Source organism: Triplophysa rosa, linkage group LG14 (genome assembly GCF_024868665.1).
Source record: "Triplophysa rosa linkage group LG14, Trosa_1v2, whole genome shotgun sequence".
Lineage (NCBI taxonomy): Eukaryota > Metazoa > Chordata > Actinopteri > Cypriniformes > Nemacheilidae > Triplophysa > Triplophysa rosa.
The window spans coordinates 1,470,798-1,494,131 of NC_079903.1; the positions used below are offsets into that span (position 1 = coordinate 1,470,798).

Sequence of the window (23,334 nt, forward strand, 5' to 3'; positions counted from 1 at the left end):
ATTAACGGGTAAACAAGAAGGTGAGGGAGAGATACGACAATAGGTGAGCATACGGCAAGCTTTCAAAATAATGCTGTGTGCTCAACGCCACAAAACACACAGACACCTAGACAGCAAAACCGTCTTCGATCAAGGATGGGTCCAAAATGGACCGTACCTTTCCCCTCACAGTCCACCAGGTACTGATAGCCCCTGCCCCAGACATCTCTTAACGGTACAGACTGGATAACTGTCCACTAAGCGAGGGGGATAGGGGCTGGCACAACAGGATTCAAATGGCAACCAGAGCACAGGTTTCATCCTGGATCCATGAAAACCAGGGTGTCTCTGACAAAGTGCAGGAGATAACTGGAGTTTGACCACCACGGGACTGATGACCTTGACTACGCGGTACGGCCCTATGAACATGAGAATGCAGGTCCTTGGTGGAAAGCCATGCTTCTGCCCACTGATGTAATGAGGTGGCAGTCTGCTGCTGCTTTGGTCCGTCGAGAAGCTTGAGCCTCCCTAGCTCTCCTCCAGGTGCGTTAGAGACAGTAGTGAGAGACAGGTAGTGGGAGAAAGGGTTATGTTTTGTTTTTGTCTAAGTTTCTACTATCCTGATCACAGGGCTACATGGAAGCGATCCCTCGGTCTCTTTTGTTCTAAGGTGTTTCTTGTAAAGCTATACAAAGTGAAGAGCTACACATAAGAGAAATGAGACTTCAGTTTTATGTTGATGTACTAAGACACAGACACTGCAATTTATTAAAAAAATTACTTAAAATACACGGAAAATACATTGAATACATACAGAATAAAAGTGCCTGCCAGCGTAAATTTAGTCAAAAACACAAGTGTCATCTGTTTAAAAGAACTTCATCCGTTTTGTTTAGCCCTCAGCTTTTCCAGCGTCTTCTGTAAAAGAAAAAAAGTACATCACAAGTCTTACTCTGTGACAGGGCCTTATCTTGCTCCTGGAGAAGCAAAACAGTCCTGCAGTTCAACCATAAAGAAAGAATCTTATGCTATCTTGGCTGTATGATGATAGATCATCCAGAATATATATATATATATATTACAGAGCTGGGTAGATTACTGGGTAGATCAGTAACGGATTACAATTCATATGATAACATTTGTAGTCCGTAATATAATCTCTTAGATTACACATTTTTGATAACGTTTGTAACTGATTACATTTAGATTACTTTGACTTAAATCTTATTTGATGTCACAAATATTGAAAAATCATTTTGTACCATTTTGACAGATACAAAGAGGAAAAAAATATATTCCATTTTTAACTAGAGTCTCAACACCACTTGAAACTATAGTACGGACAAAATACTAACACTGATATAACGTGCTGTTATATGTTTATACTAAAAGACACAAAACTCCTGACTCATCACACACTAAAAGATAATATTAAGATTTTCGTACCAGAGAATGTGCACATCACGTGATCTTAACCGAAAGCTGATGTAAACAATGTGTGTATTTGATGTGACATGGGGACATCTAGTGGTAGTATGGCATTATGTCAACTGGTGGTCATGTTTTGTTTCTGGAAGCTGTTAAAAAAAGTTTTGTGAGGAAGCAGCAGCTCGTAAAAGTAGATTTAGTGGGACAAGCTTCCATGTATAGAATAAAAGTCTGACGCATTCTAATATGTCTTCCGACGCATTCTAGGATGTCTTCCGACACATTCTAGGATGTCCATAAGTTCAAGGTAGAAAATACCTATTCTGGTATCTAGCAAAAACAGGACTTATAGCAAGAATATGACTAAATAGAGAAGTTGACGATCACTAGAAGATGGCAGTAGTGCAACACAATGGTTTCAAGCTAACAGTAAAAACCAAGAAGCAGCAGCTCCTGTTCACCATGTAAAATACAGTACACAATGGACATTGCAAAGCAACAACTTGAGGGATGCATTATAGAGGTATTTTTTCTGTTGCCACATTTCAATACACTGCAATGCAGCAGCTGTTGCAGTTTCTAAGCCAGGCTTAAGGTGATTTTCAAAACACACAAATTTTGCATTTTGTGATTTTCAGTTGAACAAAAGACTATTTTTTTCACATATTTCATCATTGAGGATTTCTTTAAAATAGTGTGGTGTTCTTGTGAACCCAATCTTGAGTCCAATCTCATTTTATCTCGAGAGGTAAATTTCTTGTCACACCCTTAGCGTCCATACATCCAGCAGTCAAATGCTGAGTGCCGCTCCATTTTGCATCTCTGTATGCAATTCCAAACCCCTTCCCTCTCTGCCGGAAAAAGCTTGAAGAATCACAAACACATAAGTAGGTATGTTTATATATATTTTTTTAAAATAAATCACTAATCATTAAACTGTAAACTACTTACTACCATTCTGTGAATAATGTGTAATCCATAAAAAGTAACGTAGTCGGATTACGAATATTTTAAAAAGTAGTTTACTCTAATTACGAGTACTTGATTTTTGGAATCTGATTACGCCATCCAGATTAAGGTAAATTTATACTCGTGCGTTGGACCTACGCCGTAGGCTACGTGTCGGTTTTCTTTTATACTTCTGCGTCGTTCCTTATGTTAAAAATTTAAATCATAGTGAACAGACTGGGTCACATATTTTTTTTTATCATTTGTACATCATGTCCAGACATTTCATGCTCTGTATTCACGTTTCAACGAGCTTTCATTTTCTGGTTGCTGTTCTCACCCTGTGAAACTCCTTGGCCTTCTCTCGGTTTTTGGCATGGGCCTTCTGACAGCTATGCAGCTCCTTCTTCTGTTTGACTTCTTCTAACTGACGGTACAATCTGGAAACAAAGACAAGTCAAAGGCTTACACTTTCAAATCCAGAACCTTAAATCTGACGGCCTAGTCTTATGTAATGACATCCAAGGCACTTTTAAAAATACACAAGTCAAAGGACATACCCAACGTTTTGAAATTTCCCTTCAATTTGATGCTCAATCAACCAGAGTTTTATTTTGCACCCAGCCAGCTGTGTGCTTTCTTGTATGACTTGCCATTTTTCCCAAACAAATCAATTTATCTTGCATCCTAGGGTGAAGTCAGTTTGTACATTACTTGGTTTAACATTAAATTGCATGATATTTGTCTATGTTAGTGAAGTGGCAGGATTTTGAGCAGCATCTAGAGTTGTAGCTGGGCACCATTGATACTGTATACTAAATAACATGAAGTTGCTTTGTCCTGTGTACCCTGTTCTGTTTAGCTTTCAAACTTAACCTGTTAATGCAACTGTATGCAATTCCAGTACTGTTCAATCGTGTACTAGGCCCCAGTATGCAGGAATTAATGAAAAAGAAGGGGGGAAATCAAACAAATACTGCATGCAAAAAAACAAAACAATTTAAAGTACAAAATTGCATTGAATACTGCATAAGTGCACGATTTGGGACACATCTTACGTAGATGTTTCTAACATAGAACAGTAAAGATATTTATCTGGCTGCATTACTGACACTGGAGTGTAATATTTCAAGCCTTTATTTCTTGAAATTTTGATGATTATGGCTTACAGATAATGAAAACCCAAAATTCAGTGTCTCAGAAAATTAGAATATTACATAAGATCAATAAAAAAATGATATTTTAAACAGAAATGTAGTACGGGAAAATGCTGCTGCATCTGAAAGCCAGAGGGCGCTCTCGTGCAGAAACTCCAAATGCGCACTGCAGAAGAAGACCATAACACGTTCTAGAATCTAGGTAATGCCTATGGACATCTTTTTATCACTGTTACTCAAGCCTCATCAGGTATTTTTATGATAATAAAGTATATTTATAATGATCATGTTTGACGGGTGTTGCTTTTTCAAATGCACATTATAAGCGACTCAAACTCGCACTGCTTTTAGATCGAGCAGCATTTCCTACTGATCCCAGAGACGTGCTTCACAGACAAGCTACGCATTACAAAAAATATCGACACATTGCATATCGCAGCCAGCTCGATTACAATAGGAATTCGTGGTATCGCGATAAAGTATCGTGCAGCCCTAGCATCTGCATTGTTGGGTCTGGTGTCCCTCATCATAGATTCTCTATGGGGTTCAGCTCAGGCGGATTTGCTGGCCAATCAAGCACAGTAACACCATGGTCATTGAACCAGCTTTTGGTACCTTTGGCAGTGTGGGCAGGTGCCAAGTCCTGCTGGAAAATAAAATCAGCATCTCCATAAAGCTCGTCAGCAGATGGAAGCATGAAGTGCTCTAAAATTTCCTGGTAGATGGCTGAGTTGACTGTGGACTTCAGAAAACAAAGTGGACCAAAGTCCTCTATTCAGATGAAATTTTGCATTTCATTTGGAAATCAAGGTCCACCCAACCAAATATTGAGTGCATAGAAATGAACATACTTTTTCAGAAGCCTGACATTTCGGTTTAAAACATCCTTTTTTTATTGATCTTATGTAATTTTCTGAGATAGACACTATCTGTAAGCCATAATCATCAAAATTTCAAGAAATAAAAGCTTGAAATATTTCACTCTATGTGTAACGAATCTATATACAGTAATATATGGGTTTCACTTTCTGAAATGAGTGGCAAAAAATATTGACCTTTTTCATGATATTCAAATTTTTTGAGATGTACCTGTAGATATATAGATCTATAAAAATCATATTTATAAAAACAGGGACGTATATATATTGTGAACACTTGATCTATCATTTGGTTCGGTTATGTTTCGATTCAGTATTACAGCCATTAGTTTGGAAAAGAGAAATGGGTAGGTGAAATAAGTTTCAGACTGGACTTTTATCAGTGTGTGAAATTTTAGTGTAAAAGGAAATATTTACGATACGATATAAATTTATGAAACTGAAAAAATGAAATGTTCAGAATAGCTTTACCTTTGAGTGCGCTGGTACATCTCCACCTCCTCCAAACATCTCTTTTCAGGGATGCAAATCTTGATCTCACTCACAGTCTTTAATCTACAAACTGCTGACAGTGTATAGAAGGAAACTTTAAATCAACCAGGGCGGGGGGGAAAAAAATCGAAATAATCTCTGATGTCATTGCCATTTCATGTGTTTTTCTTACCCGTTTCGAATTTCTGGACGCTGTGGTCTGGTGATAAAGTGGGTTTGGACACATTTTGAACGACTCCCGACATTTTCCTCAGCTCTGCCCTTTTAGCCTTGACATCCGCAGCCCTAAGAGCCGAGCGTTGGGCGAGATGATGTCGTCGCCTTAGTAACGCCTCCTGCTGTCGAGGAGATGAAGACTGAAACTCCAGCATCACTACTGCAACACAAATCAACGTTCACATTACACAACCCCTATCAATATTAACACTTGTTCTGCTCGAAAATCTCCACCACAGATAATGTCATGATATAAGAAACTTAGCCTGAGACTGACTAACATGACCAGTGTGAAGCTGTGGCAAATGTGTGTCATACACATAAACATACAGTTCTTTCAAAACATACAGGAACTGGAATAGCAAGCAACATGCATGTTGGATTTGGTCAAGCAGCTGTTTTGACCTTGTATTGATCGTTAATAGAAAAACTTTTCTGCAAACTTAATCTAGTCTCCGATGAAACCGTCTTAATAACAATTCTTCTGTACCTATGCAAATGCAGACCAGGTGAACCCACAGTGTGTAAGTTTTGAATAACCTTTATGAGAGAAGGATGATTCTGGACGCTTTGATGGACTGCTGCCCTCCACTTTGCCCTAAAACACAGGACTGAGTAACTTCACAAATCACTGAAATATAACAGTTTTTCACACAGCACATGTCAAACATTAACAGCAAATAAATATTTCTCTGAACTAATTTACATTTAAACTTCTTTGTCCAGAGCATGAGATTTGTAATCTTGATCAGAGCTTCCCAAACTTTAGACAGGAAAAAGGCCTCCAAATACATACAAAAAAATACTTTAAAGCACTATATTCCTAACCCAATCAAATATTTTTGAGTTTAATATTAACTGGAAAAACGTTTATTAACTATAAAAATGGCCAGATAATCAGAAATATCTATTTTGAAATATTGGTCATCTTGAGGCCCCCTTATGGGCCACGGCCCCCCTGTTGAGAACCACTGCTCTAGTACATATACTACAGAATATCATGTTGTAGCATACTACAGCATATAGTAAACAGCCTCACAGTCCACCATTTGGGAAGCGCTGATCTAGACATTCTTTCAACCCAATCCCTAACTGGCAACTATTTTACGAGGCGCCATTTCATATGAATTTGTATGAAGTGAATAGGAAAAATATTTGATTATAAGGAAAAAATCAACAGTGATATCCCACCTCTAAACCCAACTGCAATGTGCACCAAAGCAAATCGTACTGAAATGTACGAATTCATATGAATTAGCAACCTCTTAAAATTGTCCCCTCTGCCCCTCCTCACCTCACTGAGATCAGATTCCTCCAGCATTTCCTTCTCTTCTAACGATTCATTGCCAGGTTTAGCTTCTGACACACTCTCCGTCTGTTCCTCTAATCCAGTGATGTCAGGATCTTGTAATGTTGACTCTGGTAAACTGACGAATGAGATGGTAGATTCTTCAAGAATGCCCTTTACATCGCCCAACTCCTGAGAACAACAACAAATGCATGGTTTATTGTCTGGTGAACACCGGTTTCTATAGTCGCGTACATAGACACATCCTAATAGTAGCAAAACACACGAGCGAGACCTCACCTGGACTCTATCCAATAACTTGTCCAGTGTGTTTTCGACAGCCGAGTGAGACACGAGGTTACACTTTTCATCCTGTGCACAGGGGGAGGATCGCATGCGGCTCACATCTGAAGCAGTGGGCGGAGCCACTATATCCGTTTCACAGAGGGAATCACATGTAAGAGAGAGCTGCTCCATTGAAATGTGCAGGTCTGACTTGGACTGAATCAGCGTGTCTGCTCTGAGCTGATTGAGCGATGCGTCAAAAGCGAACGATGGAAGTGAAGCGTCCGTTGGCTCCAGGCAGTCAGAAGCAGAAGTATCAGGTGGGCAGGTGCTTATATTCGTCCGAGACGTTTCCTTTACGATGGCGATGCAAGCAGGCAGTGAACACTCCAGACTTTCATTGTGTGTGACCTCAGTGGGCAGAGAAAGAAAGCAATCCGAAGTATCGTCTACAAAACAACCGACATAAAGAGACGTGAACAGGAAAATTTGCTATTGCTAAGTTATAATATCTATGCACAGGCGCAGTTCTTCTGAGTTCTCTCACCGTTTGATGCCTCGGAACGCTGTAGGCCAGCTGAACTTATCTCTGACATGCCCATGTCCGAACCGAGACTCGAATCTCCTGCACCTACTGACGGAGACAAAGTAAGAGAAAGACGAGTGAGGGCAACGCAGCGACACCACTGTCACAAACGATTGTCCTGTCTATGCTTCACACCTGTCTGTTGAAGGGTCATTTCCCTCAAACCACCAGCAGGGGCGTTACTTTCGTCGAGTACCTGAGATGAAGTGATATCTGACGCTCGGCCAATCAGCTGGCTTAAAACCGACTCGCAACCTTCAGAGTGCCCACGGGTGGCCATTTGATCTACGACGCTTGAAGTCGCATTGCTTTCATCTGCCTGAGGGGAGGCGGAGTTACGGGAGATTTCACTCGGAAGGCTTTGAGGGCCAATGGACGTCTGCAACACGCTCGTGACTGAAGTCGTCTTTGATTGGCTAAAATCAGAGGCTTGCACCTGGTCTTTAGACATGGAGGATGGTTCTCCAGTCAACCGACCTCGATTAGACCATAACTGACCGGAGAAGCGTTCGATGATTCGGTTTACCGCCTCGTTCCACCCCTGAAAGCATGAGCAAATGGATTACCATGGAGACAGGCAATGAATTACCAATGCAAAGCTCGCACGCACGTTAAAGTACCTGCATTCGGCTACCCTGTTCATTTCTCACTAGATCTCTAGATGAAGATGATGAGGAGGAGTCGTCGATGTCTGGATGAGGCTGCAAAGGTAAGAAGTCACCTGAAATAATAATGATGAAAGTGCTGAAATGGACATCTCAACAGAGTATGAGACAGATGGGGTGTTATGGATGCAGACTATATGATTGTATTCTCTTCGGTTTACCAGTAAATACAAGACTGGTTGCTATTAAATAAAAAAAGTTTTAAGAAAACGACCTCACCTGTGAGCTCAGCGTTAGATAGATCTACAGCAGAGCTCCGGCGCTCACACATGTCTTCATAGTGTGATAGATCCTGCTGAAGGACACTGGACCAAGACACAGAACTGATGTTGACCCCTGCATCCAAACAGACCACAGGTTAGTGAGCAGGCGTGCGCATGATCTCTGGAAATATCTGTGCTAACTTAGTATGGCACTCACCTGTGTGCACACTGCCAGTTCTCAATGAAGCGTCCATATCTTTTGTGTATTTATCTATGATCTGCTGTACTGAAGCTCTCATTGCCGGTGACTGACAGGAAGTGGATTTGGGTGATTGCTGGAACACCCAGTTCTCCTTTCCAACCGGCTCAATGTGTGAGTCTGAGAATAAAGAGAGAGAGGGTCACTTTGGTTAAACGACATTCCTGTGATGAAGGGTCTGGTCATTAAAAAGCATGTCCAGAGGTTTCAATGCCACATGGGTTTTAGAGTATTTCAAGATTGTGGATTTCTACGAACTCAAAGTATTAGCGTATCATCACGAGCCGCAGGATTACTTTTGTAATGCCACTATCTGCTTTTTGAACTTTCAAAGGCATGCCCGCCATGTACCAAGTACTATGGTTTTAGCTTAAAATCTTCTTTACTGTTCTTCTGAAGAAACAATTTGAGTGCCACTCACTTCTTGAATGCGCGTGAGCAAATTCAATTGAACTTTCCAGTGAAGTAACTAGGGATGTAACGATTCACCATGAGCTGGTTGAAAATCGATTATAATGTGATGATTGAAGTCGGTTAAGACGTTACATGATTCGCAATACATGTTTAGAACAGCAGGGGCCGCTGTGTTTACCGCAAACATGGTAAAACGTGGATAAGCTGATAATTCTTTATGTAAAAAAAATCCAAGTTAGGAAAAGCACAGACAGTCTTAGAATGCTTTTCCACCACCGTGCCGAATCGTTCACGTTAGAGGTGCACCGATTGACCGGCAAGAGATCGGAATCGGCCGGTTTTTCGTATGATCGGCCCGACCGGTGACCGGCCGGTCAGTCTCACGTCTCGCCGATTCCAAGCCGATCTTCTGTTTCCCGTGATGCGGGCAAAAACGTCACAGCCGTCAGTACACTCAAAGCCGCAAGTAAATATGTAAACGTGCGCGCGCACAGCCTGTCTTTCACGGCTCGTTTATACTCGCATGTGGGTCCACCGGACCGCGAGTCTCTGCTGACTGACGCGCATCTTTCATATCCGCTGACTGCACGCGCGTGCACACGCATCATGTACTGTACAGACAAAAAGGAGCACTGTAGTTCATCTCTCGCTGCTCCGCCTACATGGGGTATGTATGCCAACAGTGATGCTATTAGCGTCATGCTAAACTCTGACACATGCTAAACTCGAAGTTGAAGTCGTTAACTCGGTGTTAAACAAACGTAAATTCCATTCAACCTGATTCCTTGTCTTACGTAAAAACTGTGGTCATTTCACCTAGGTAAAATGACATTCAACACGACTTCTACTTGTTTTTAAAAATCCAAAATATAAAAAAAATGAATAAATCAACCAATATACAGGTGCTGGTCACATAATTAGAATATCATCAAAAAGTTGATTTATTTCACTAATTCCATTGAAAAAGTGAAACTTGTATATTATATTCATTCATTACGCACAGACTGATATATTTCAAATGTTTATTTCTTTCATTTTCCAACAGGACTTGGCACCTGCACACAGTGCCAAAGCTACCAGTACCTGGCTTAAGGACCATGGTATCCCTGTTCTTAATTGGCCAGCAAACTCGCCTGACCTTAACCCCATAGAAAATCTATGGGGTATTGTGAAGAGGAAGATGCGATATGCCAGACCCAACAATGCAGAAGAGCTGAAGGCCACTATCAGAGCAACCTGGGCTCTCATAACACCTGAGCAGTGCCACAGACTGATCGACTCCATGCCACGCCGCATTGCTGCAGTAATTCAGGCAAAAGGAGCCCCAACTAAGTATTGAGTGCTGTACATGCTCATACTTTTCATGTTCATACTTTTCAGTTGGCCAAGATTTCTAAAAATCCTTTCAAGTTTGTATTGGTCTTAAGTAATATTCTAATTTTCTGAGATACTGAATTTGGGATTTTCATTAGTTGTCAGTTATAATCATCAAATTAAAAGAAATAAACATTTGAAATATATCAGTCTGTGTGTAATGAATGAATATAATATACAAGTTTCACTTTTTGAACGAATTAGTGAAATAAATCAACTTTTTGATGATATTCTAATTATATGACCAGCACCTGTATGTGATATATATCTGATTGAGTTCTTTACGAACACAAAAAACTGCAAATACATATACATCTTTAGAGTAGAATTCACTCATAAGATTTTTTAACTTTTTTATTGAAGTTGCAGCAAAAATCAACCCATTTCTTTTAATACAGACACAAGATAAAGACAATTTATTTTACATTTCAGAAAAAATGAAATAAAGCAATGTTAGTTTCATAAACGGAAACAGATGAGAATAAAGTTGAAGTATTTTATTGTTATCTTAGACTTTTGTGAGATGAATACAAAAATGAAAAAGGTAAATTAAGTGACATGTTTAGTTATATTTTATTATTTGTACTTCTTTTCAGTCACAGAGTTCTTCAATTTAAGAATTGTTTGGGAAAGAGAAGATTCTGTAATTTAATGCAGCTTGGAGAACTGCATTTAGGGAAATTTGTGGAAATTGTAATGTTCAATCATTTATTCAATGAAAATAAAAAAATGTGTATTGAAGAAAAGTTAATATGGTTTTATATACAGTATACTGTCAATTATAGTTTGTGGATAGAAAATCGGAATCGGCAAAAATCGGAAATCGGCAGGTTTCACTTGTAATAAAATCGGAAATTGGAATCGGCAAAGAAAATTGCAATCGGTGCATCTCCAGTTCACGTTGCTTAATCATTCCACTCGGTGCCGATCCATGCCAGCCGGTACGTAAATGTTTCATTTTCAACCACAGGGCTGGTAACGGAAATCTAGAATGTAAACACAAATGCGACACACGCTGCCTTGGTAACAGGAGACTGAGCTATAACATGTCTGCAAGCATTCTATTAGCACGATTCCAAGCCGAGATCAGTTTGTAATCGTACACAAGGCTCACGTGGAAACATAACTGTGACCGTGCTTAGAACGGTTTGGCACGATGGTGGAAAAGTGCTCTTAGTTTGTTTATATTAAAGAGACTTTTGTATCACTTGTTTTTATTTGATTTGGAATTTGTTTTAAAATTGCAATTTAGTTTTGTTATTTGAAATAAAATATATTTGTATTATACAAAGAAATGTACAAACATACAATGTTTGAGAACTCAGGAAAGGCCAGTTGTTCATCTATAATTTGTCTCAACTTATTTTGTAAAAAAAAAAAACGTGAAAAAATCGTATTGTGAGATCAGTAGCTTGAATCGCGAGCTGAGTGAATCGTTACATCCCTAGAAGTGACACTTACGACAAAACATGAAAGGGACAATAAATGCATTAATGTACCTGTAATAGTGCAGTTGGGTTCATGTTCACTAGTGGAGAAGCTGCCTGTTGAGACTGTAGTGGATGATAGACATTCTCCATCCACAGATGATCGATCAGGTGTCGCATTCACACCAAACTGACAGTAAATAAACAGAAAACTCATGAACCCAGTGTCCTTTATGAAGTACGCACGCACCCATCATCATCATCACCTGAGCTCAGTTCAAGTGTAGAGACCTTCATTTATCTGCATGCTAATTTAGCATGCACTTCAGGAACTAAACACTTTCATCATTGCTCAGGTGCACACATGCATGCGCACGCGCACACGCACCATAATCATCATCACCTGACCTCAGTTCCAAGTGTAGAGCTTCATTTATCTGCATGCTAGTTTAGCATGCACTTCAGGAACTAAGCACTTTCATCATTGCTCAGTTACACACACACATACGCACGCAAACACACGCACACTATCACCACCATCATCATCATCACCTGAGCTCAGTTCAAGTGTAGAGACCTTCATTTATCTGCATGCTAGTTTAACATGCACTTCAGGAACTAAACATTTTCATCATTGCTCAGGCACACACACGCAAACACGCACGCACGCACACAAACACTCACGCACACGCAAACACTAATGCACACTACACCACCACCATCATCATCACCTGAGCTCAGTTCAAGTGTAGAGACCTTCATTTATCTGCATGCTAGTTTAGCATGCACTTCAGGAACTAAACACTTTCATCATTGCTCAGGTACACACACACACATACGCACACAAACACTCACGCACACGCAAACACTAATGCACACTACACCACCACCATCATCATCACCTGAGCTCAGTTCAAGTGTAGAGACCTTCATTTATCTGCATGCTAGTTTAGCATGCACTTCAGGAACTAAACACTTTCATCATTGCTCAGGTACACACACACATACGCACACAAACACTCACGCACACTATCACCACCATCATCATCATCATCACCTGAGCTCAGTTCAAGTGTAGAGACCTTCATTTATCTGCATGCTAGTTTAGCATGCACTTCAGAAACTAAACATTTTCATCATTGCTCAGGCGAACACACGCAAACACATACGCATGCAAACACACGCACGCAAACACACACGCAAACACGCACGCACGCAAACACACACGCACGCAAACACTCACGCACGCAAACACTCACGCACGCAAACACTCACGCACGCAAACACTCACGCACACTACACCACCTCCATCATCACCTGAGCTCAGTTCAAGTGTAGAGACCTTCATTTATCTGCATGCTAGTTTAGCATGCACTTCAGGAACTAAACATTTTCATCATTGCTCAGGCACACACACGCAAACACTCACGCACACTACACCACCACCATCATCATCATCACTTGAGCTCAGATCAAGTGTAGAGACCTTCATTTAACTGCATGCTAGTTTAACATGCACTTCAAGCACTAAACACTATCATCATCGCTCAGGCACACAAACACACGTGCGCGCGTGCGCAATCACACAGCTTCTCACACACAATCAAAGGTGTGGCTAGAGGCATCACCCTCAGATTTGGCTAGCTTTCATCATTGATCCATCACCAGTGGATCTCAGAAGAGCTTTACACCATCTGTAGGTTAGACAGGTCAGTTGATCAGTTCGGGTTTAAGGAGTCTTACCTCTGGCTGCTGGTTAATGCTGGAAGCACCTGGGTTGGTCAACAGGACAAAAAGAAAAAAAAACTGGCTAACACAAAGCACAGATGCAGTAACATTTAATGCTGTCAAAATACAATCCACAATAATAATGACACCAAAATACAACCCATCATGATAATGACACATCACAAAAGTGTTTTGCAATAAAAAAATGTAATCTTATTCTATCATGAGGTGGATAAAAGGCAATGCGTTACCTAAACATGCCATGTTATTTTGTTCAACCAAAAATAAAATCCTTCATTTAAACTTGAAGAGTTTCAATGGTTGTTTGATGTATGTCAGTGTATTGCACACGATGCATCTGCATGCTAACAGATGTGTCTCTTACTTGTGTTTGAGTGGATGAGAAGAGCTTCTCTCCAGGACATTCGGCTTAGTCTGCCCATGACCTGTGACCTCTCACTCACACTGCCATCAGAAACAACAGCAGGCAGAGACACACTGCACGACTCGCTGACCTCTGCAAGAGCCAATCACATAACAGAGCGAGATCTTAAAACAGCAGCTTAAACCATTGGAACAAAACACTTTAAAGACCCCCTGTAGTGAACATCAAGAAGTTTTTATCACAGGAAAAAACTTTTGACATGCTATTTCAACCAATGATGAGTTCGGGTCAAAGCTTCTGGATCTGTATGGTGTGATGTCTGTGAAATGTGCTTGGCAGCAATCACTATTGGGGTTTGATGTTCACTCAAAAAATTGCCCACAAAAAGGTTTTATTTATCAAATGTGGAGCTCTGAGCATCACGGGATGACCTGCCTAACGGCATTAGTTATGATCTTGTTGCGATGTGTTGTGTACCTGCATCAAGGCTCATGTTGACAGGAGTGTCCACCTCCTGTATGGCACTGAGTTCATGAGCCTCCATCTGCTGTAAGAAAGCCACACGGGCAGATGGACGGGACACGGGTGGCTTCACTTTCCCTCGATTTACTCGGACCTGCTGCTCATATGCGCATTCTACAAGGTTAAAAAATATCAGCCGAGTAAGCTCGTGTCTGACTGTGAACGTCCTGACTCCTGTGTAATGAATCCTGTACCGTTTGAGACCGGCAGCGGAAGGGAAGGTCTCTGGCGGGGGGGTTCGGCGTGGCTGCTGGACTCCTCAATTGCTTTCAGCAGTGTGTTCATAAGAGTGAACTCCTCGGCAGAGCTCATCCCGCGATCCTTGAACACGAAACAAATAACCGTTAGATGAGTTATATATACAGTTTCATCAGACACGAACACGCCTTGACTGCAGTTAACCTCCGGTCTGTGTTTGGCTAGTGTCTAATATTATAACTATTTATATTTTATTTATGTTAATATTAATGTATATATTGTTTTATTGTATGATAAGTGTATTAAATAAACGATTTGTTGAATGGGTCCTGTAGTTTGGTCGCATTTAAAGAAACCATAGGGTACATTGACATCTAGCGGCTGAGCATGGTATCACAGTCTAAATTCAAAATATTGGAGAGACAAGTTTGGCCAGGTAACGGTTCTTCTCTGTATCCTGTATATGCTTGCGAATGTGTACCGGAAGTTAAGGGCAGTCCACGAACGCGCGCATGCGCAGTAACGTTTGTTTATGTTGTCGCTTTGAAACCATCTATATTTATAAAAAATATATATTTACTTGGCTTTAGGCTGGGTTCACATTTGACTTTTTTTGATTAGAAAAAGTTGACAATGGCACATTATTAGTATGTAAAAAAAACCCCGCTTACAAATAGCAGCCAGCAATGTTCAAAGATAGCATTTGTGCACGAAGGCAGCTTAGAGAGACAGGCGTCATAGGCAGCGTAACGGAATTCTATTTGAATTATAAACAGAGAGCGTCTTTGCAATAAGCAATCGCATATTTAAAAACTACAATACTAATTTCTCACTAGTAGAAATGCAATCAGAAGTTATTGAAAGTGAAAATGAAACTTACATTTATACAAAACTATGCTCCAACAGGTGTGTTGGCCACCATTTTATTTTTTCGAGCTTAAGCCTTCTCAAACAATCACATTCCTCGCATGCTGTTATGGAAACGACAGGTCTCTGTCATTGGCTAGTTGTGAAAAGGGTGCTTGATGTACGGCGTTTTTTTTTCTAGAAAAGTTGAATTTTTTTCCAACCTCAAAAGACGCTCTGAGCTGCAGAAAAAGACGCTGGCGTTTAAAAAAGCACTCAGGACTTTTGAAAACGGTTTACTCCATAGGATTATAATGTAAAACAGACGCTAGCAGCTTCAAAAAAAGAAGTCAAGTGTGAACACGGCCTTATTCAATTTTTGCATTAAAAAATCGCAGGGATTTGTGTGGAAAAAAATAAAACACTAGTTTCTTATTTTAATCTACTTCCTCTGAAAACAAAAACTTGCAGCAAATACTAGTAAAGGTTTATAATAAATTCAAATAACAATTGACAAATTTTTTTTGCACTTTTTAGTTTTCATTTTAATCGATTTCACAGCATGCAAACAAATGCAATGCCGTCTTACGTGTTCTCTGGCTGGCTCCGCCCCCTTCTCAGTCCGTGCTGGCGTCTGGACTGCGTTGGCAGCATTGAAGGACGGCATTGATGTGTCACAGACCTCTGCATGTGCGGCTCGATGCTGCCGGCTGCGCAGAAGCTCTAGAACAACAGAGGGAGGAGGAAGAGGAACCTGCTCACGTTCAGAAACACCGACTTCTACACGAGCATCATGAGACGTCTCTTCAGGACTCCTGTCTTCAGACCACTGTACAGACACTCGAGACTGGAGGACTGATGGGTTAATGATAACATCAAAAGACGCAGGTTCCCCTGGGCTGATCAAATCCTGCTGAAAACAAACACAATCAAAACATCTGAGACATGCATAAGTACAGTATCTCACAGAGGTGAGTACACCACTCACATTTTTGTAAATATTTTATTATATCTTTTCATGTGACAACATGAAATTGCATTTGCTATTAAATAACACAAATGAGCGGTAAATCTCAAAATGTCTCTGATTAATGACTAACCTGTGAATGAGTTTGGATAGCATCTCTTTCGAGGGATGACTGGTGAACAGGTGTCCTGATGTTGGGAGGATGTAGAGGGCAAACAGAAGACGGCTGTAGTGTTTGTGCTGCTGTGCCGATACCAATGGCATGACGTAATTTCAGAGTATGTTGATACTCCTCTAATCGGCGTTGGGCGTCCTCAACACACTTTTTATGACGCCTGTTTAAAAAGCAAAAACATCTCACAGTGCCAAAAAACTTGAGGGTAACGTCTCGTTTCAAAATAAGAGCGACTTGTCTACATATTGCACAGCTGCGCACCAACTGAAACGATGCCTAGAACGCGAGTCAAATGAGATAGACGCACCTCTTTTTTCCTACCCAGGAAGGGTCATCTTGGAAATAAATACGTAGAGGTTCTTCAAGTCACATTATCAAACTGAATTCAGTAAGTTTATCTTCATTTGTATTAATTACAGACCACAAAGACGTCCCGTACAGACCTGTTCTGTTCCAGGAGACGCTGTTGGTACTGATGGAGTCTCCGAGTATGTGTATCCCCTGCTGTAACCTTCATCAAACAACAAAGAAAAGCAAGTTCAGATGACAGGACTGAAATATCACACTCATGACTGACGTTTTAGTGGTTATGCACACCTCTGGAGCCGGATCAGGAAGAGGTCTGACCTCTTCAATCCCAGAACGCACCAGTGCAGCATCTTCCAGCATCTGTCTCTCCTGCTGAGCCTCTTTTAAGTGCCACTCGAGCTCTCGTTGTTTCTCTTCCAGTTCTTCCAGTAATACCAGTTGCTCCTGCTGTTGTCTCAAGAGCACCGCCTCCTGTGATAATACAGAGATAATAAACCTCTGATAACCAAACAACATGACCTCACTTTGACTGTCCATACAATGGAGGTTTAAAAGCACATTTCTCAAAAGATCTGTGTTCCACAGAAGAGTCACAAACAAACGAGGGTGACAGATGACAGATTTTGGGGGGGAACCATCCCTTTGGGGTCGATTCACATTTCGCGTCTAAAGCCGCAGTCAGACTTGACTTTGAGCATGCGAAGATCGTTCGGACGGTGGTATACCATTTTATACATTTCTGTACCGAGAGGTCACGCTGTGAGGTTTTGATCTTCTATTGGTCTCACGCACTCATGTGACGCAAATTCGCGGGTCAGAGTTCACCAAACTTGAACTTTTCTACGCAGCGAAATATCGTTGGGCGGGCTTGCGTTTCCGGTCTGTCGCATTCGCATCCGTATGAATGGAAGTCAATGGAGGGAAAAGTTAAGTGTGACCGTGGCTTGAAACCGTGCGGAAAGTCAAATGACCCGCGGTGCATGCACAGCACTCTGAAAAGTTGAACTATTTCCATCTCGATGCGGTGCCGACGCGCCTAGAAAATTCGCTCCCTATTTGCGTGCACCTGCCGCATATCTATATTTACGAACTTGAGCATGCAAAAGACACGAAATGCGAATCGCCCATTAAGCTGTGTTTGTGAGCTCACTCACATCTGTTGGCTGGTCAATGCATTCCCTCTTCTCGCTCTCGCCTGACACGGGCGTCACATCCTCTGCCAGGGGGATCATTCCTTCTACTACGGGTTCATCGCTGACCTCAGAAACTGAGAAGACAACGAAGAGAGAAATCCACTTGCTTCTCAAAAACGTTTGTTCTGAAAGAGTTTTGACAGAGAGTGAGGGAAACGAGACGTACCCGCCTCGCTTTCGGTTACGCTGCCTGCATCCTCTCCTTCCCGGCTGCCTAAAGTTCCCGTTTCAATACTGGAAACATCTGCAACATCATCACCTTCAGCTGACGTCGCTTCCACAGCAGTGCTCTGTCCCTGCCGGGCCCGATCTCTTCCATCTCTGATGCGGTCGAGCAGTCGTCTCAGAGCTCGTCTATCAGGGTCTCCTGAAGGTCCAGATGACTCTGCAGGAAGATGAAAGCGTTGTTCAGCTCCAGATATGACATTTCTCTCAACGCAGGTCATGTCACAAGAACTGCTCTCAGACCGATCGCTCACCCGGTGTCTCAGTGACTGTATAATGCTCCTCCCTGTCAGGGTCAAGGGTCACATCCAGGTCCTCATTAGGACTACCAGCAGATGGCTGAGGAAGAGGTTCAGGCACCAGCTGAAGCACCAGCTCACCTCGGACCTCTAAGAAAATGGGAGAAAAGCATTTAGCCTCACTAGTGTCATCAAATGAGTTTCAGAAACAAAACAAAATAACAAAATAAAAGCTTTTTCTGATCTAATGTAAGCTGTACTAATCGTACTTGTACCATAAACCTACCATAGTGCATCACAAACTGCCCTTTCTTTAGGAAATGATATCGATCTTTGCGTTTTATTGTTGTTGATTAAATTGTTGTTGATTTATGTAATATTGCAGCGTTTATTGTAAATAGTTTATCAATGTGGGTCATTATCTTTAAAATTCACAATCTTCAGTTAAAATCTGAAAATGCAATTCCGTCCTGTAGTGACTCTCAATCTCAAATGATGCAAATTAGACGGCCTGGGCAGGGCATCTGTTAACTCCTCCCCTTCAACTGTCAGTCTGCTCCAGTTCCATTTCAAAATTCAACGGCTTTTTATACATCTAATCAAATCGCAGTGAAAAAACAAACCACGCCCATATTTTTTTCTCTTTCAAAATTTCGTTTCACTCAGACATGTCAGAATACGGAAGTAAAAACTACCGCAAATTCTAGTTTACGGGGACTTTAATAGTTTTGATGAAACATTAAGTTGATGTCACAGAAACTTGTTCCGGGCGTTATCTGATCTTTCTTTCAGTACTATTGGACCTTAGTGCAGCTTCTGCCACGACAGATCCCAAACATTGGATAAACTAGACGTTTATGTTGGCATTAGTGGTCAGGTGTTAGCCTGCTTTAGGGTCCCATGTATTCTATCATTCCCACTTAGTTCTATACTCTGCACTAACTCGAGTGAGTGTTTGGAGGGAATTAAAGCACGTACCGCACTCTTTTGTGTACATGTCGTGAAAGGCAATCTCGAGATCTCTCTGCTGCTCGTCCCGGACCTCTTCCTGTCTGTAGAGAGGCTGAAAGATCTGCGCTGGGATGTTGTTCACTGCCTGTCTGCGGCGCAGTAAATCAGCCTGCTGCAGGCGCTCCAGTTCACTCAGCAGCCGTGTGCGGTTCTGTACAAACAAACAACAGGATCATTACACTCCCGTCGGCTGCAGCCAGACCGCACTGATGCACATTCACAACTCCTGTCAGATGAGGGCAGTCTCTGCCTATGATATCCCACAATCCTGTGAGTAAAGAAAAATGCTAGTCTTGTGGAGTTACATTTATGAATAAATGTCCAGTTTTTAACCAATAGTAATTTTCTACGGGGAAATCGGCATCTCAGATATCCTCCCTGAGCGAGGCACTACCTGTGTGTCCTGTTCTTTCTTAAGAGCGTGGTTTCCTCGAAGTCGCGCCTTCTCCAGTTTCTCCAGCCTAGCGCAAGCTTCCTCTCGCTGTACCTCCTCCAAACGCTGCACCTCCTCCTCTGCTGCCTGTCGAGCATCCAACTGCGAGACAACAACAATGACTTTGACTTCTGCATCATAAATGTTCAAAGCAACCTGAACTCCACATACAGTATCTGTCACACGCTCCTTATGTGCAAAACTGTAAAAATCACACTGAACATAAAGCACTTTGTGTTCACAATGTTTTGATCGGAATAAACATGTAACTTGAGCTGTAAATTTGCGTAAACCAGTGGTTCTCAACAGGGGGGCCTGTTATTTAAATGTCTATTACAATTGTAAGACATTAGTGGGCACTGGTAACATTCTTATGGCACAATGGTGAAAAGCAGCTTTCTGAATTACATTTCTGAAAGAGACGTTCCTATTGTGCCATATTTAAATAGTCAGTTGCTGTTCTGGTCGAAGCCACAGATTTACAGGAACACCGACATTGGATTAAAAAGTGCAATGTTTAGCTCACTGATGTACAGACCTGCTCGGTGTCTGTCTCTCTGTCCACGGCTGTTTCTGGCATGTGATGGTGTGTGACAGAAAAGCGTTCTGCAGGTGCTGACTTGAGCGGAAGACGCACCTTCGTCCCAACGCTCTGACGCAGCAAACACACTCATTTTACAATGTAACGTACACAGAAAACATTTTCCACAGGGTGAATAGATAAGAGCTGTACCTCCACGGGGTTTGCAGGAGGCGGCGGCAGACTGGCCACTCTTAAAGCTCTCTTCTTCTCCTCTAGAAGAGCTTTCTTCCGAGCTTCAACGTGCCTGTCAAACCCCAATATTTACAATTTCAACATTTCTGCACAAAACACTGCAATAAGCCTCCAGAAAACACACATAACTATTGTCCTTCTTGCAAAGTTCTCAAATGTAGTTCCCAGCTTTTGAAAGGAATCACATGACATGGCTAAAACAAATATTTTCATCACGTTTTGCAAGGTGTATACATCATTTAAGGTTGAAAAACGCTGTATTTCCACAAACCGTGCATGTTTGCATCTCCTCTTTGCCCCGCCTCTCTGAAACGCACAGATTTTTAACAAAGCTCATCGCTCTGAAAAGCGAGGTGTGCTATGATTGGCCAGTTCACCAGTGCGTAGTGATTGGTGGAATACTGCAAGCGTGTGACGGAAATGTAATGCCTCTTACCATATTTGGAACATCAGGTTCCAAAGCAATTGTACTGACAGTACTGACTTCCGTATACATTTGGGCGGTCTTAGTCAACTGTCAAATCTGGGTTGGAGATTTCACAGACGCTTTTAACCAAAGCATCTTACAGTGCTTTTTTAATCATTAAAACCACAAATCATCCTGTGCAATTAATTAGTCTCATTACTTTATTACAGTTGTATAACTGTTTTCACGACCGATCACTGCTTTCACTGAAAGATATTCGAGTAGGCTGCTCAGTTCTGGTGCAAGGTGACGATGTACTGGTGTACGCGTGTATGTACAGACCGACAGCGCTGCTGCTCCTCCTCGTGTCTGCGGGCCGTGAGCTCTCGGAGCGCCTGCCGGTGTCTGTCTGCCGCACGCTCCAGCCTCTCCATACTCCTCCGAGCCCCAGCCTCAAAATCAGACTCCTACGGACAAACGCACAAACTTATCTCACAGGAAATTTTTCCAAGACTCTACATCATGTGTGGCCTGTGTACAACAGAAACGAAACACAACTGTATATATTGTGAATATAGCTTGGGCGACAACATGGGCTTGCACATCTGAGTGGTTCTCTCCTCACATTCTCCCGTGCGCTGCGGTGGGCGTGGCCGACCGACAGCAGGCTCTCCTCGTAGGCTTTGGCTAAGATCTGTAGTTTGTCGGCCCGCTCCTGCTGCCATTCGTGCTGTAGCGCATCTGCAAGGATCTGCACGTGCGTCTCTCTCCTCTCCCGCACCTGCCTGCGCACCTGCTGAGCGATGTAACGCTCCTGCTCACGCACCTGGCACCACAAAGAAAGCACGCTCGTGATGCAAACATTTCAGACAATACATCACGTCGCGTTATATTCAGCAAGAGGCAGAAATGATCAAATGCTGGTTTACATTTTAATCGACTACCATTTGGACAGATAGATAACACTGATCGATAACATGTGCCAATGATGAGGAATATCTTTTTTTTTTTAATACTATGTTTATAATGATTTTCAGCCTATTCCTGTCACACTAGATACATGAGGTCAAGACCAGAGCATACAATCTTTATTGCCACTGAATGTAAAAATGAATTAAGTCTCTAGTCTAGACCATAAGCAAGTGTGGATACGCAACATAATAAACTGCCATACAGGTGCTTCGCTTTCAGGTGCATGTATTTGAGTTGAATTGTATCTCTAGTGTGAGACACGTGCATGTTGTTTGTCCAGTAAAAAGGTCTTACGGAAGGCGTGTTTGATCGTGGTTAGAGAGTGAGTGAAGGTAAAAGTGACCTGCTGTAATCGGAGTTTCCTCCTCCGGTCCAGCTCTTCTTTCACCAGCTGAGCCTCTTCATTGGGACTGAGCCGCAACCGACTCGCTTTACTGGATTTCCTCCTCATGTCTTCAAACATCACCACTTTCACACATCAGGGAGACGAGCGTTACACTTCACAGAGCTCGACACGTGACAAGCATCACGGCGTCACTAGAGTTATAGTTCAAACTAAAATTGTTACGAGGGCTTTGTTTAACCGGCTCCATGTCAACAAACGGCTTTTTCTAACCTACCGCCGGTGCGTCCCTTCCTGTATTGGTGCGTCACTTCCTGTATTTAAACCATCCACGCGTCACCTCCTCTTTCTTTTTTTAAATCATTTTTATGATTTATGATTAACAACAAAAAGACAATAACAACATTCATCCTCCACAATCTGTAGTGAATTGTATACCATAAATTCCCACATATATTACATAAACAAACTAAAACAAAAAAAAGAATAAAAAGAAATGCTGTAAAAATCAAACCGTGAAACCAAATTCCAACAACAAGTATATAAATATGTAGCTTTGTACTATTCACCTCTTTTAAACAATTAACGTTAACATGTAAAGAAATTTCCTCTTGAAAAACAATAAACATATGGGGGGTCACCTCCTCTTTTACAGGGTAATGGCCGTCACTTCCTCTATTTAAAGTTTTGCATTTTGTTATGTTTATGTTTAGTTAGGTTTTTATTGATTTATGTTAATAATACATACCTATACATTTGTATACAAATCAGTTTCAATTATAGTTCAGGCACGCTTTCATTTTTTTATTGAACATAGAACAGAAAGCGAGCAACATAAAATGACAATAAATGGAGACTGGGGATCCGAAAATGTTATCATACTGTTTTAAACATGTTAATGGCTTTTTTAAACAATTTCAGAGAAGACAACAAACAAATTAAGTTATAAACACCTTAAAGACTAGAGATGAATTAAAGCGTTTTTGCTTAACGTTACCTCTATATAAT

At 41.5% G+C, this 23,334-nt stretch overlaps 1 protein-coding gene across 6 annotated transcripts; it reads right to left on the bottom strand.

The window, feature by feature from the left end:
* Positions 1-663: 663 nt before the first annotated feature.
* On the bottom strand, positions 664-23,274 carry cep295 (centrosomal protein 295). 6 transcript variants are annotated; one of them, XM_057350645.1, is made up of 31 exons: positions 22,327-23,256; positions 21,637-21,837; positions 21,354-21,478; positions 20,564-20,657; positions 20,369-20,482; positions 19,792-19,932; positions 19,365-19,548; positions 18,402-18,536; positions 18,089-18,307; positions 17,884-17,996; positions 17,018-17,200; positions 16,864-16,931; positions 16,379-16,580; positions 15,868-16,191; positions 14,429-14,555; positions 14,190-14,348; positions 13,713-13,844; positions 13,343-13,371; positions 11,672-11,789; positions 8,343-8,504; positions 8,142-8,258; positions 7,878-7,978; positions 7,393-7,798; positions 7,219-7,305; positions 6,687-7,120; positions 6,393-6,578; positions 5,639-5,696; positions 5,055-5,255; positions 4,862-4,955; positions 2,696-2,795; positions 664-897 (listed from the first exon to the last, which is right to left on the bottom strand). In XM_057350645.1, the coding sequence occupies exons 1-31, from the start codon at positions 22,444-22,446 to the stop codon at positions 859-861; spliced, it is 4,773 nt and encodes a 1,590-aa protein (XP_057206628.1). In that variant the 5' UTR covers positions 22,447-23,256; the 3' UTR covers positions 664-858. The 6 variants fall into 6 exon arrangements, with proteins under 6 accessions (XP_057206628.1, XP_057206627.1, XP_057206626.1 ...); XM_057350644.1 differs by having other exon boundaries at positions 665-897; positions 5,055-5,258; positions 7,219-7,302; positions 22,327-23,254; XM_057350643.1 differs by having other exon boundaries at positions 665-897; positions 4,862-4,952; positions 5,055-5,258; positions 22,327-23,254.
* Between the last annotated feature and the right edge of the window lie 60 nt (positions 23,275-23,334).